Here is a 15,522-nt window from a genome sequence, read left to right as displayed (position 1 = left end):
TATAAGTTAAAATGTTTGAAGTATGTTTCATTTTTAAATGATTCTCCATTTAAATTGCCTTTTTCAGTTAACAAATGCATAGGAGGTCCCAAATGCACACATGAAATAGAAAGTAAGTTGTATGTCTCATTTCATATTACGCTCTAAATTGATCAGTGGCAGAAAAGAATGTCCCTCAATATCCATTCTTCCCTTAGCCCATGGTAATACAATTTGTAAGTAGATGCATAGGTGCTCAGAATGAAGAGTACATTTCCCCTTTGCCTTGCAGCTAGGGTGGTCATGAAACTAAGTCCTGGCCAATGGGAGGTGATAGCTGGAGCCTCCTTTTGACCTTGAGAACAAGAGCCACATCTCAGGGGTGGTAGAGTGGAAAGGCAGAAGGAAACTTCTATTTTGTTTAAGCCACTGTAATTGTATATCTCTGTAAAAACTCCTACCCTTTAAGAGCATCGTTTTCTTGCCCTCTTGAGACTGTCAATCATTAGGCACTGCCACTGATGGGAGGTCACCTTCCACTGAAAAACCACAGGGTCAAGGCAAGAACCACCGGACTGGGGGACACAAGACAGAAGCTCTGGTAGCAGCTCTGCCAATTATCTGCAGAGAGATCTCACATGGGACAAAATTGGTACACAGAAGTGATTTCTCCATTTGTTCTTATTAAATTGTTATTAATTATGAACCATCACCCTGAGCAGAACAGAAATAAAAAAGACAAACTGAAATAGATCTGTCAGAATTTCATTACTTGGCAGTGAAAATTGTAAATTGCATGATTATTCTTGACAACTAAAAAATAATATAGGGGATCCCTGGGTGGCTCAGCGGTTTAGCGCCTGCCTTTGGTCTAGGGCGCGATCCTGGAGTCCCAGGATCGAGTCCCACATCGGCTCCCGGCATGTAGCCTGCTTTTCCCTCCTTCTGTGTCTCTGCCTCTCTCTCTCTCTCTCTCTTTCTATGTCTATCATAAATAAATAAATAAATCTTAAAAAAAATTTTAAAATAACATAAAAGAGCTTCTGATTTTTACAGCAATCCTTTTTTATAAATATCAAATTTCAGTTTAATTTTGGTGGGGAAAGTCCCTTAGAAAAATACGTAAATTGACATAGAAATAGAAAACTTTAGGGGAACCTGGGTGGCTCAGTCGGTTAGGCATCCGACTCTTGATTTTGTCTCAGGTCATGGTCTCAGGGTTGTGGGATCAAGCTCCTTGTTAGGGTCCACACTGGGTGTGGAGCCTGCTTGAGATTCTCTCTCTCTCCCTCTTCCCCTTCCCACCCTCAAAATGACAGTGTTTTAAAATGACAAAGAAACTTAAAATACTCTTCAAATCTTGCTTGAAATGAAATTACTACGTACATTTATTTTCATTAGAAAACTAATTTGTAAAAGCTGCATTAATTCAAAAGCCACATTCCTGGTCCATCATCTTGGCAATGCTGCTTTTTATTTTGTAATAATGATAATGATGGTGATGACACTGTCATTTATGACATGGAAAGCACCTGGTAAACATAATGCTCTCCAGTATTCATCTTCTTTAGAAAGCCTCATATTATCATGTAGAAATTCCTCGTTTTATCATGCAGATTCCCATAAAGACATGTACTCAAGAAGTGAAATCTAATAAAAGTAATAATTTTTATTGTTTAAATAGCAGGAAATTAGGAGCCACATACTCATTTATTAAGAAAACCTCTAAAAGGTCCATCTGAGTTCTGCCTCTCTCTATATATCTCTCATGACTAAATAAATAAAAGCTTTTAAAAAATAAAAAAAAAAAAATAGGGATGCCTAGGTGGTTCAGCAGTTGAGCCTCTGCCTTTGGCTCAGGGCATGATCCCACTGTCCCAGGTTCGAGTCCCACATCGGGCATCCTGCATGGAGCCTGCTTCTCCCTCTGCCTATGTCTCTGCCTCTCTCTGTGTGTCTCTCATGAATAAATAAATAAAATCCTTTAAAAAAATAAAAATAATGAATGAATGAATGAATGAACGAATGGTCCATCTGGCTCCAGTTTATTCTACTCTTGTCAAGGTAATTATTTCAATTTTGGACAATAACCAACCACTATAGGGCAGCTGCCCCCAAAGAAACTCAGACACATGTATTGATTACCGTAGTATACATTTGCCCCTAGGCCATACATCATTAAAATTGTCACTAATAGTTACCAATTTAAAAAAAAATACTAAAGCAAGTATGCAGACAATATGAACTGTGTGTACTTTTCCGATTTTCTCCTGAGCTTCCAATTCCTTATTTGTGGCCTCATCTACCTACTCAAGCCTCACCTTATGCCTCCTGGCACATCTTCTTCCCTCAAAACCAGAACACTGGCAATTCACTAAAGTGGGCTCCATGAGCCCAGTCATTTGCCACCCTAGGTCTGATTTAGGCAGCCATCCTATGCTTGCAGGCTGCCTTCCACACCTCTGTCATTCTATGTCATCACTGTCAATTTACTTATCTCTCCCTCAGAGGCCTTGCCTAGGTTTAATTTAAATAAACCAAGCCTAAAAATTACTTGTTGAACACAGATTCTAAAATATCAGAAGCCAAATTAATTCACTGTTGAAATTTAAGATGATCTCTGTACAGTTAAATTGCACAAAATAATTCAATATATTTCAAGGCTTCTAATGATTATGGATAATAATTCCATTTTTAAAATACTGAGATTATGAGTACATTGACAACACACCAGATAATAATGCTTCCTTGAATAGTGTCAGAAACAACCCTAAATAAAAGAATCAGGCTGGGGTGCCTGGCTGGCTTAGTCGGTAAGACATGTGACTCTTGATCTCAGGGTTGTGAGTTCAAGCCACATGCTAGGTGTAGAAATTACTTATAAAAATTTTTAAAAAGTAAAACAAACAAACAAAAAGCAAATTTCCATACTATCAATTAGTGACTTACTTTTTCAACATACTCAAACACCAAGTACAATTTCCCCCTCCGACGAAAGGCTTCCTTCAGCTCCACGATGTTTTCTTGCTTGAGAGTACGAAGCATTTTAAGCTCTCGTAAAGTCGTTTCCTTGACTTCTTCATTTTCTAGAATGTAAACAATGGTGAATAGAGTAAAATTAAAGCTTTCAAGTCACTGTTAAAAAAATTCCAAGAAAAGTAAAAACATACCAATTCCACTTTCCACTTTGAGTACTTCTGCATAAGAAGTTCAAGGATGTAAGATTAAATATCACATTTTCTTGTTGAAAGGATCAAGAATTAGCAACTTACAGAAGAAAAGGCTTACTTGACCAGCATGAACCTAATTTTCTGCTTGTGTTTTCTTATACTGCGTATTGCAAAGTATATGTATAAACACAGACTTACAGATATGACTTATGAATTCACTGTCATTTTCATTCTAACACTACATACTAAGAAAGGTGGAGTTTAAAAGGGTAAAGAACAATCATCCGTATTAGTGTGCAGAGGAGCCTCTATGCAGCATCTGAAGCAGCTGATGTTTTTAACTTTGGCCTGAAGTTTTGGCTCAAAAGAGCATTTCATTCCTCAAGCTGCATGTGAGTCACCTCAGTGTGCAGAGGTCATGTACCAGGCACCCACAGTGCAGCCACAGTCAAGTTGCAGGGATTTCTAAGAGTGTCTGATCTCTCTGAACAGCAGCTGCTATAGGTTCCTGTTGTCTTTCTGTGGTATGTGCATCTGTCCAACCCAGATGGTGTAGCCGTACTGGGATAGAGAACTTATGCTGAACCAATATAGCCTTCCATATTGTCAATTTCACTCATGATAGTCCCAACAGGCGGGGGGAAGGACAGAAGTCACATTAACTCTAATGGATGAATGGGGAGGGGAGTAAGGAAGGTAATACTTTATTTTAAATGAGTTTTTATTATACCTTTAGATTTAGCCTGGAAACTCTAACTACCATGTTTACATATGGAATACAGGTTCATAATCCTTTATCTGCAATTTCAAAACTCAGTCTAAAAACTGAACACTTGGGATCCCTGGGTGGCGCAACGGTTTGGCGCCTGCCTTTGGCCCAGGGCGCGATCCTGGAGACCCGGGATCGAATCCCACATCAGGCTCCCGGTGCATGGAGCCTGCTTTGCCCTCTGCCTATGTCTCTGCCTCTCTTTCTCTCTGTGACTATCATAAATAAATAAAAAATTAAAAAAAAAAAATCTGAACACTTTTTCCAAGTTTATGGCAAATCTCTTTAAAAGTAAAACCTGAACTGACATGAGACCACTTGTATTGTGTATCCCACTTACTTATGAACATTAATATGTTTGCTTTAGAAATAGTACCTGGTTACAAGGTGCTAAAGTAGCATGCCATATTTCCATTCTAAAACCCAAAAGTTATAAATTCTAAAACACATTTGTCCCCAAGGTTTGGAGTCAAGAGTCAAAATCCTAGCTCAAGACTCCTAAGTTTTTTGACTCTCAGGTTCAGGCATATCTAACCTCCCTTAGGTTCAGGGAGGAAGAAAATGGAGTTTGGGGATGAAGGTGAGAAAGATGAAAATGCCTTCTAGGAAGAAATGCTTCCCAACCAAGATACACAAGAGAAAAGGGGCTAAATGGGGCTAGAGGGAGAGCAAAGGTTCTAAATTAGGTGCCAGGAATACTTCTCAGATTATTTTCTATCCTAGTCCATCTTCCAGCCCCTGTTCAAATTGAGTTAAAAGAATAAAGAGATAGTAATAAAAGCAGGGGCCTTGTAGCACCAGAATACCTGTAATAAACAGGGAACATAAATCAACAGTCCTTTGTCAACTGGTTACACAAGTGAAATATTTTCCCTACTTCAGCAAAAACATAACAAAACAACAACTATTGAAGAACCCTAGAGCAGAGATTAGTAAAGGAGAGAAAAAGATACTGCCTACCAGAAAGCAAGAACTCATAACAAAGGCCAACAGTGGCATAAGCAGTGAGCTAGCTCAGCCCACACCAGGGTGTCAACTGGGAACTGGGGACTCACAGGCTCCTATCAGGGGAAAAGAACATGACACTGTGGGGGCCACCTGGCAGTATAGGGAATGTATGAGATGTGATCAGGGGACTTCCCAAAGAGGCTTAGAGTATCGTAGTGGGACAGAGGTCCAGATGTTTTACAAATTGGGGCTAAGGCAGAGAAGTGGTATTTTGTGGCTTTTAGAATTGCTAACCCCTAGGTAAGACTAAAAAGCCTTTAATCTTGTGAGGAAGGCTAACCTACTTCTCTGCTATCCCATCTGAATTACTTTCAAGACTGGGGTAATCAAAGTAAATATATCTCTAACACACAGAATGTCACACAGGTCTCAATACAAAGCAAACAATCTTCTAACAAGGAAATAATTCAACACAAATATACTGATTACTCGTGGTCTGGTTCCGGTCTGCTTTTCCATCCCCATCTTATATCCTTCCTTCCTCTGCCTCATGTTAGTCTTTCAGTTCCCAAAATAGCCCCAACTCTATTTTTTCAACCTTACAGCCTTTGAACTTGTTCCTTCTACCTATAACTTGCATTCTAGAGCCTAGACTCCCTAAAGGGCTGGCTCCTCTTTAGGCTTCAGTTTAAATGGTGCTCCTCACAAGCTTTGCCCAGAAAAATAAACTAAAGCAGGCCTCCATCCCTATTATTCCTTATCACACTACTCTGAACTTTTCTGTCAGAGACTTTCTCACCATTTTTATTTATAGATTCCTTTGCTCATGGATTTACTGTCTGTGTGGCTACCTCTGCTAAACCAAGAGCTCTCAGAGGACAGGCCTAAGTTCTGTTGTTCAGCAATACATACTCAGCCACCTAGGATTGTACCTGGCACAAAGAAGGGATCAATAAATATTTCTGACATGAATGCTTCCATTGGTGTCATAGAAAAACCTTCACTCACATGTAACTAGGTCTCATTCCTTTAAAACATGGGAAGCAGCAATATGATGGCAAGCAAGGGGCACTTCACCCTTTTAGTTCTGAGTACAATGCTTTCAATCTTCTCTCTAGAATGTTGAGAGGGCAGCTTTTCAGGCAGTAGGACAAACTAAATTTATTTTCTTCTATTCATCTCCATTTCTGATTGTCTTGACAATATGTGATTATAAAAAAATGGAGTCTCCAAAAAACAGAAAGCACGAAGGGTCAAGAACACATATATATTTAACCATTCATTAACATCCATAAGCTCTGCTGGAGCTGGGTACAAATGAATGTTGCAACTAAGTCAAAAGTAAATACAGCTGGTGTATCTTTTCTAGTCAAATGCTTGGTGAATTCTTGGCACCCGAAAAGCAACTGAAAAAAGGGAGCTTTGTATTATTAGCAACTTGTGGCAGTTTCACTTTGCTAACAGATAGAGCCACCTCAGAATGGCTAAAGTAGAATGGCTTTAGAAAAAGGAACATTGAAGCAGGGTTTGAAAGAGTTTGGATCCTGTTCACGAACCAACACTGCGACATATGATGCTGGGCAAGCCACTTAACTTTTCATTCATAAAGTAACTAAATAATGGGCACCCTTCCCACCCACACACAGATTTTAAAAATCCCATGGCTTTTTCCAAATCTAATAATGATTTCTTTCCATTAAAACCTCATTGAGGGGTGTCTGGGTGGCTCAGTCAGTGAAGCATCTGCCTTTAGCTCAGGTCATGATCCTGGTCCTGGGATCAAGCCTCAAGTCAGGATCCCTGCTCAGCGAGGAGTCTGCTTCTCCCTCTGCCCTTCCCCCTGCTCATGATCACACTCTCTCTCTCTCTCATGCTCTCTTTCTCTCAAATAAATAAAATCTTTTTTAAAAATTTCGTTGATTATGAATATAAACCTCCCTGAATTTTGCTACATTGTTAAATGGACATCATTCAAATATATACCAACTCTACGTAAAAATGGCTAGAGAAGAGAAATGAATGAAAAAGCAGCTCACAAAATCACCTAGCATATGGGGCCCAAACCACCTTATGTGAGCTGCCTACCTATTTTAGGAAATGAAAGCTTCTCTACTGTACACCTGTCACAGATATTAAAAGTTGAGGTAACTAAGAATGTAATGAATGGGAACAAGGCAAGAAGTGGAGTTATTAATTCCTTAAGTGCAGGCAAAATGCAGTCTTCATTACTTGGTCTGTCCTATAATTTTTGTTTCTCCAAGTACTTTGAAGGTTCCTGGCTTACCCTGTACTTTGACAAAACTGTGGCACTAAATGATGATATGACGGGGAAAAGCAATACACATTCCACCTATACGTGCTTCTCACCTCAGGTTCAGAAAGCAGCCAAGCTCTTCAATGAGACAGTTTTTCAAAGGTGACATGAGCACAAAAATCCCTGCCTTCCAGTTGAAATAATCCTGTTGATTCTTTATTTAGGCTAGGCTTCTCCGGTTTACAGATGAAGAAACCAAGTCTAGAAAAGAGTAACTTCCTCAGCGTGAGTGAAGGGAATGCCACACTGAGTAGAACACAGGGACATAGGCAACATGGTATAAGGTAGTAAGCAAGCTTTAGAGAAGTGAGTCAGAACACCCAGGTTCAGGTCTACACTCCGCTACTTCTTAGCTGAGTGGCAAAGCAACATGGTATGGGTGGAAGAAAAATTCAATAAAGATCTTGAAGTCTGCATCTTTCCCAGTTAATCACATACTAGCTGTGCAGCTTTGCATCTTGGGTTCCTTGACTGTAAAATGGAGTTGGGCTTCTACCAGATGGTTCCGAAGGTCCTTCCAGCTCTAAAACCTGGTGCTTCCATGCAAGTTCTACTTATGTGGATGCTGATGGATCTAGTCGCCAGTTACCACTGAGGGTGTTTAGCTTAGTACAGGCAGCAAGTCTGACAATGTTACATAAATTCTTTTGAGTGACGATTAAATGGCAGGGTAAAAAAAGGATGTTAAGTAAGAAAAAAAAAACCCCGAAGAACTAACCTACTTTTAGCTTGCCAGTTAGGCAAGCTAACACACAAAAAAATCAAGAAGGGAGATTCACTAAAGTAAAAGAAAACAATTTTTAAGGGGAGAAAAATCATAGGAGCAAAAGAAATGCAAAGTAAGTAATAAAAAGAAAAAATCTAAAGATGAGCAGAAACTCTATTGTAACTCTATTTTTAAAGAAATGTGGGTTTGGAAAAAAAATCCAGAAATAGCTGTAACCTACTTTATGAAATCACAAACTTGACATTCTTGTAAAGCCAAAGAGGCCCCCCCAAAATGGACCTTTCAATAGGTACAATGGAGGGAGAAAAAGCCAACCCATCCTTATACAAAACCTTAAAGGTACCATGTTTCCGTCTGGTTGCCTTGACTGAAGGAATACCAATAGGAGGGCAATTGACATGACCAGGGAGCTTTGAATGGTGGTATTGCTCTCACATGTACCAAAAAAGATGGCAATCCTTAAATCTTCAGCAATGAAGACCAGGTAGAACACAATGGAAACTTATTAAATCATGAAAGGTACAAATGTGCATCAAACCCTAGAAGCATCTCTGAAGCTTGAAAGAGATCCATTCTGGACATTAAAAGGAAGTGTGATGGGCCACCCGGGTGGCTCAGTGGATGGGCCTCTGCCTTCGGCCTAGGGCGTGATCCTGGGGTCCTGGGATCGAGTCCCACATCGGGCTCCCCGCAAGGAGCCTGCTTCTCCCTCTGCCTGTGTCTCTGCCTCTCTCTGTGTCTCTCATGAATAAATAAAATAAAATCTTTAATTTAAAAAAAAAAAAAAGGGAAGTGTGATGAAATCACGACTGGCCAGAATGCTCAAGCTTAGTTCATTGAATTTTCTGTTTAACCAAAGATGGGAGAGTTTGCTTTAAGGCCTCTTTTACAGAGAAATTAGGTTTTATAATTTAAGAACCAAAGACTTTGAACCCTTATTTTGTATCATTATACAAAATGAGGCCAGAGTTTCCTCAATCCAGAGATCAAGACAGAGTTCTCTAAAGTCCGGGTAAAAATAAAGATGAAATCAATTAGAGCAAAGAACGGATGACCAAGGAAACATTTTCTCATGTTTAAGAAGAATAAGTATGTCCATTCTAAGAGAAAAAATATTTATCTACAGAAAAGATAAGCAGCAGGATATGAAATGCAAGCCATTTTATTTGATATGAAAGCAGAGACACAACCTGAATCCATCTTCCTGCTATACAGCTCCTTGATAATCAGCCTCCCTGCCATGTACCAAGGCCCAGCAACAAGTAGGGAGGACCCCTCCTCATCTCAGCACCTGTACTTTTAGGGAAAGACTGAAATGTCCTAAGAAGCCAAACATGTTGTCACACTAGAAGATCCAAGTGTATGTCAAAAATAAAGCCTAGATTACAGGACTTCCTCAAGTAAAAGATGAACAGACAATGTTTTTAATTCTTATTAATTCAAATCTATCTAGTCTAAATCACTGCTCTTAGATTATTCAATAAATTGAGGATGGCAGACGTTTGTACATGTGTATGCAGGAGAATTATGTTCCAACAGTGACAGATTATCATCTAAACATCAGATCTCATTGTACGAAATTAGAGTTATAGGAAGGGTAAATGAATTAGGCTAGATTTTTTATCATTATACACATAGTCCAAAAAGTATCTTTCAACTCAATAATCTCTAGTAACTTTTTGGTCTGTGGTCATTTTTCTCTTCTCAGAAAATCCAAATACTAAGTAGAACTGATTCTCTAAAGACTCCCGGATGATTTGGTGTCTATAGTTAATGTTTCTTTGTGGGAACTTACATTAATAGACAAACTCATAGGGCACCTGGGTGGTTCAGTTGATTAAGCATCTGACTCTTGGTTTTGGTACATGTCGTGATCTCAAGCCCTGCTTCGTGCTCTATGCTGGGCATGGAACCTGCTTAAGATTCTCTCTCTCTCTGCCTCTCCCTGTTCCCCACCACTTGCACGTATACTCTTTTCCTCAAAAAAAAAAAAAAAAAAAAAAAAAAATCCATTATCGGAAACTCTACATTGATGATGATGTATAAAGAAGCAAAAGTCACCAAAACAAAAAAAAAAATATTAACCAATGAACTGATCTCAGATAAAAATGTCATCACTCACACAAGTCCTCCATTTGAACACGAGCTTTTATCCTCACCCAGTATGTCAGTTTTGTCTTTAAGGAAAATCACAGACAAAAGACACTGATTAATGATCCGACAGAGTTCTAACAGTTAACAACTGGAGAGTAAACAACCGACAGGGATGAAGACAGAAAGATGAGGTCATATAAAAAAAGAGAGAAAACTGACAAAGCCTTTGGAGTATTTTTAAATGAGCCTCTTTTTATTATGAAAGTCACTCACTAGCCTACCCTACAATTTTACTGCAAAACTTGCCCCTCTCCCAAAAAAGGTAACACTTGATTCTTTTTTTTTCTAAGAAATAGCACATATTTGCTATTATAACCTAAATAGTGTTAACTATAAGATATAATAAACTTATTTTTTATGATTTTTCTTCCATTTTTCTAACTTAAAGTCCCAATCTAACCTTATATTTACTATTAAAGTTTGGATCCCACTTTATTTTTTCTTTTTAATTTTTTTTATTTATTTATGATAGTCACACAGAGAGAGAGAGAGAGAGAGAGAGAGGCAAAGACATAGGCAGAGGGAGAAGCAGGCCCCATGCACAGGGAGCCCGACGTGGGATTCGATCCCGGGTCTCCAGGATCGCGCCCTGGGCCAAAGGCAGGCGCCGAACCACTGCGCCACCCAGGGATCCCTGGATCCCACTTTAGACAGTGATCTACTATCCTGGGATAACAAGGATAGCTTCAACTAAATAGTAGTCTACCTTAAAATGCAGTTTCAAAACATTTTATACAAATTTGTGGACATATGTGAATTTAACAAAGAAATAGGACATGATCACAATCTTTTAAAGCTAACAGAAGGTAACATATACTCTCATAAAATATATCTTGATATTTTATGTTATCAAGTACGAGAATACTTGACTAGCTTGAATGCAAATCAGACCGAGTTCAGATGCTATTTCAGTGTAACAAATGTTTTTACAGGATTATTCCATGATCTTCACAAAGATTTTTAAACATTGGGTTTAGAAAATTCACTATCATAATACCGACAGAATATTTTCAGAGTAACTAATAAATGAGATTAATGAGAGCTACATGACAATAAGGATATTATGATGAAACTCTATTTCTTTAGAATTGACTGGGTGATGGGCACTGAGGGGGGCACTTGACGGGATGAGCACCGGGTGTTATACTATATGTTGGCAAATCGAATGCCAATTAAAAAAAAATATATATATATATAAAAGAATTGTCCCAACTGAAATTTAAGGTGATAAAATGGTTCAGAATTAAGTGGTTTCCATAGGGGTTGAATGGACATTCTCATCTGTACTGAACTATCTATGTGCACTTCACATTCCAAAAGGATTGTTCACCACACACATTCCCTTACTTCCATTAAGCAAGATTCTACTCAGATAAGAGGAAAAGGGTAAAGGCAGAAAAGAAGAGTATGCAACCTCCCAGAGAGAGCTAGAAAGAGTAGGAAAGTGTGCCTAGAATAGAACTGGAGCTAAAAAGTTATGAATAATTGCATGCTTTCAGATTCTATCACAGAAATGTTAAGGAAGTATCTTTCTAGAAGTATGTATACATGGGTATACCTACAAAGGTGTCCGTCTACAAATTGGATGGGTGATAAGGCTGCATGTCTGTAAGGTATGGTAACTGATAATGGTCTGGCAGAGATGAGGGCTGAGGGGATTCATGCTTTATCAGCACACAGAAATGAGGGCTGATCAAATGTTTTGTATAGTGTCTGGACTATTCATACACTCCCAAGATCCAACAGCTAGAAACAATGTCTCTTGCCTCAAAATTATTCAAATTCATTCAGGCACTGACTGCTTCCTACCCTGTTTTACTGCTCTTTATTTACAGGTCTTAATTATACTAAGAATTAAGATTTCCTGAAATTACAGCACCTGACTCAGTGCTCATAAATTTCAACAGATACGCTATTGATTACCACTCTGAAGATATCAGCACACAGGTATGAATACATTAACTGAAGCTAAGAATTGGGATGCACAGAACAGGGATTGTGAAAAATATAGCACTTAGTGTTTTTTCTTTTTTTTTTTTTTTTTTAAGCAATGGCATATGTGACCTAGATTGTACTGCTTTTCAAAAACTTCACAACAATTATTATTTTTGGTGGTAACTGACGCCTGACCATGTGCCTTACAAGATGAATACACAGCCAGAGGTCTTTACATGAAGGCAAAGGTCATGCTTTGATTTACTGTTGCAACCACTCTTTTTAATAGATCACTATTTGTCTTTTCACCACCTGTGGTTAGCCCAAAGCCACTGCTCAAAGAGCTCATTGCCAATGGTCTCAGAGTGGACTGGCCTGGGGCTACTGTTTCCTGTGAGACTACAGATACATCATTTGAAGCAGTTTTTTTTTTTTTCTTTAGAACAAGCTAAAAGTATTTATTGCCTTCTCTTTAAAGGCTGGCAAGACAATGGCTACTAAGGTTTCCCAGATGATGTGCATGTGCTCCACATCAGAGGTAGGTATATCAAATACTTGTGAATCTATCCCGGGACTTTGTTAGTGAGCCCTTTTTGTTTTTTAATGTTTGCTAAGTGTCTAAAGTATGGGTGATGAAACTGTTCACATAGAGCCTGTTGTCTTGCAGTACTCAATGTGTGCTGATGGAGGTAGGCTACGACTGCTATTGCCATACTTCCAATTAGGTAGGGAAATTGATGCTATGCTGGTGCCTCTTAGCACTATTTTTCACAAGGCAGGTTATGCTTCAGAGGTAAAAATCAGTGTTATACCACAAATAGGCATTTATGTGAATTTATATGAGCAGGAAAGAACAGAAAATGAAGAACCTCACATTAGTATAATAATTTTGTGGCACTTTTGCTTCAGTTATATTTAGGACATTATGTATGTGGATATTGGATTAGAATGTAAAAAAATATTTCTGTGGGTCTCTGTAGGGAAAAAAAAAAAGGAAAAGTGCTGTCTAGAGCTTCTGAAAGGCCATGTATACCTTCCTAAATAAGTTTTCTACTTGGCTATCTTTAAATGGCCAATAGTCTAGATTTAAAACCTAATGAATGACTGAAATGCTTTATTTATTTATATTTTTTACATGACTCTTTTTTTGTTGCTTTATTTTAAATTCTCTTACCCAGCATAGGGTAATTTTAATACTCCATCTGAAATGGTCTGGTCATGTGTGACCAAGGACTCCAACTATGGTATTTCTTCTTGAAATGCTTTTATTCTTCCAATGAGTTATTCTAAATATAAAAATCACTTTCTTGATACCATCTACATACCACTTATCCTTGTATTTCTACCTGACTAGAAACCAGAGATCATAGTAACCAATACCAAAGCCCTTCAAACAGCACTTGCTACTTGTGTGAACTCACAAAAGTATTTATTTCAAATCAGTTTTCTCATTTTAACAATATTTAGAAAAGGCATAAATAGCATGCCTTCTACCCGGCATTTGAAGCAAGATTTCCACAATGCTGACTATACCTTAAAATACAAGATGAATTTTCTAGTATCATGAGATTTGAAACGATGAACACAGAAGGAGCTAAATGTTACAAAGCAAAGCATGATATTAAATAAGCTATATTCACTTTCTGAGATGGAGGCTTTAAAATTTCAGGAACAAAGTCTAATTAGCTAGATCCCATCTCTTCCATATTCTATTCACAAGAACTAAATACAAAAAGGAAAAAAGAAAAAATATATATATATACCTTCACTGTCCTTGAATTTCTTGATTGCCACAATTTCATGTGTTTCCTGCAAAGGAAGAAAAGAGGCAGAAAGTCATTTCCCAGTGTTTTTGAAACTGGGAATCCCAACTGTCTGGGGGTATATTCAGGGACACAGAAGCAAGGAACCTGAGAGTAAAAAAATAGATCCTCGTCTTTCCCAGCCCCTCATTTCCTGGTTCCAAAATTCTCTTTCTTACCACCCTGCAGACATTGTCAGAAAAGGAAAAAAAATAAGGGGAAGAAAGAAGGGGACCAAGAGCAGAGATGGTGATAGACCACAGATAAACCAGAAATGTCAATGTCTTGAGGCTACACAAAAATGCCAGAATGACTGACAACATAATATACCATCATCTGTACTTCCTTCTGAAACTCAGGGACACATTGTCATTGGGCTTCTATCACAGAGAAAAGACTTCTACAATACTTGTCCCCCATTTCAAACCTAAAGAGGGACAAACATCTGAGGCCAAATATCAATCACTATCTCCCTCCTGCCCTTATTTCGCTCTCCTGAATGGTAGTTTTTGAATAGAACTCTACTTTAAACTGAAACATTTAAAAAAAGATAAGGGCTGGAAAGGAAATGGCAATGCTCAGAACTAAGCACCACGAGGTTAAATAACTCATGTCTAATTCTGGTCTATAAAAGGAACAAAAAAAGCTTTTGGCAAAATAATATATAGATTTTTCAAAGTCAACATGTTACATAGAAAGGTCTTCTGAATGACTCAGGTCTGCTTTTTTGTACTCTAAGTGGGTATACTTTCAGATCTGTAGGAGCAAATCTTTTAATAAAAGATTGTCCCTGCATCAAAACAAAGGCTGTAAAAATGCAGACAATAACCAACAAGGTACACATCATTAACTTATTAAAAATATACACTTTTTATAGCTGTTTACAAAAGCAAAGGGGGATCATGAAAGGAAGGAGGAATAAAAGAAAAATGACCACTTTAATTCTTATGCTCAACAACAAACCCTGAGTCATAACTAGGTCTGAGAAATAAAACCCTTTCTGCTTCTCATCTGCCCCTTGAAATAAGAAGAACCTGTTTCAAACTTTCATCTCTGCTATAGGAAAAAGAATTCTGAAAGTGCTGTAGACTATTGAGGAAGAGGGTTCTTAAGAGTATTATATTTTTGTTGTTAATGGAGGATTGATAGAATTGTAGAGTACAGACAGCTTCCAGGATACAATTTATTTGTACTCAGCCTTCCAGGTACTTTCCGATATTGGAAGGGTTTCGTTATTGGGAAGGAATAACTGCAAATTCAAAGTAATGTGGGGGACAATCAGCTAGAATATTAGTACATGTTGTGCCTGGTAACTCTGCTAGGTATGCTGCTCCCTCTTAACACACTCATACCATTTTCTCACCCTGCTTCTTTTCAAAAGGCTCTAGCCAGCAACCTACGAATGACATAAGAGAAAGAACAAACGCTCTCAGGAAACTCGGCTCCAGGCACAAGGAGGCAGCATGATATGCATCCAGGAAGAAAGTAAAACTGCTCACACTGCAGCTCAGTTGGTTAAGCCTTTGGCTCAGGTCATGATCTCAGGGGTCCTTGGATGGAGCCCCAGTCAGGCTCCCCTGCTCAGCGAGTAGACTGCTTCTCCCTTTACTCTTCCCCCTGCTCATGTTCTCTCTCTCTCTCTCTAATAAATAAAAATAAAATCTTAAAAAAAAAAAAAAAACTGCTCACATTTCAGCTGAGAGTTCTTCTAAGTCATGCTTCAT

General features: G+C 38.4%; 1 protein-coding gene across 4 annotated transcripts in view; it reads right to left on the bottom strand.

Moving 5' to 3' along the window:
* CDKL5 (cyclin dependent kinase like 5) overlaps positions 1–15,522 on the bottom strand; it is a 213,050-nt gene that overhangs the window by 63,206 nt on the left and 134,322 nt on the right. For all 4 annotated transcript variants that reach the window (XM_041741591.1, XM_041741589.1, XM_041741592.1 and 1 more), the window contains exons 4-5: positions 13,760–13,805; positions 2,929–3,065 (exon numbers count right to left, since the gene is read on the bottom strand). In XM_041741591.1, coding sequence (XP_041597525.1) covers positions 2,929–3,065; positions 13,760–13,805 — 183 coding nt within the window. The remainder of the gene's footprint in view (positions 1–2,928; positions 3,066–13,759; positions 13,806–15,522) is intronic.

This window comes from Vulpes lagopus, chromosome X (assembly GCF_018345385.1).
Source record: "Vulpes lagopus strain Blue_001 chromosome X, ASM1834538v1, whole genome shotgun sequence".
NCBI classification, from domain to species: Eukaryota; Metazoa; Chordata; class Mammalia; order Carnivora; family Canidae; genus Vulpes; species Vulpes lagopus.
Note: the sequence above shows the minus strand (reverse complement) of the source record. Positions and strands in the feature narration are given on the sequence as shown.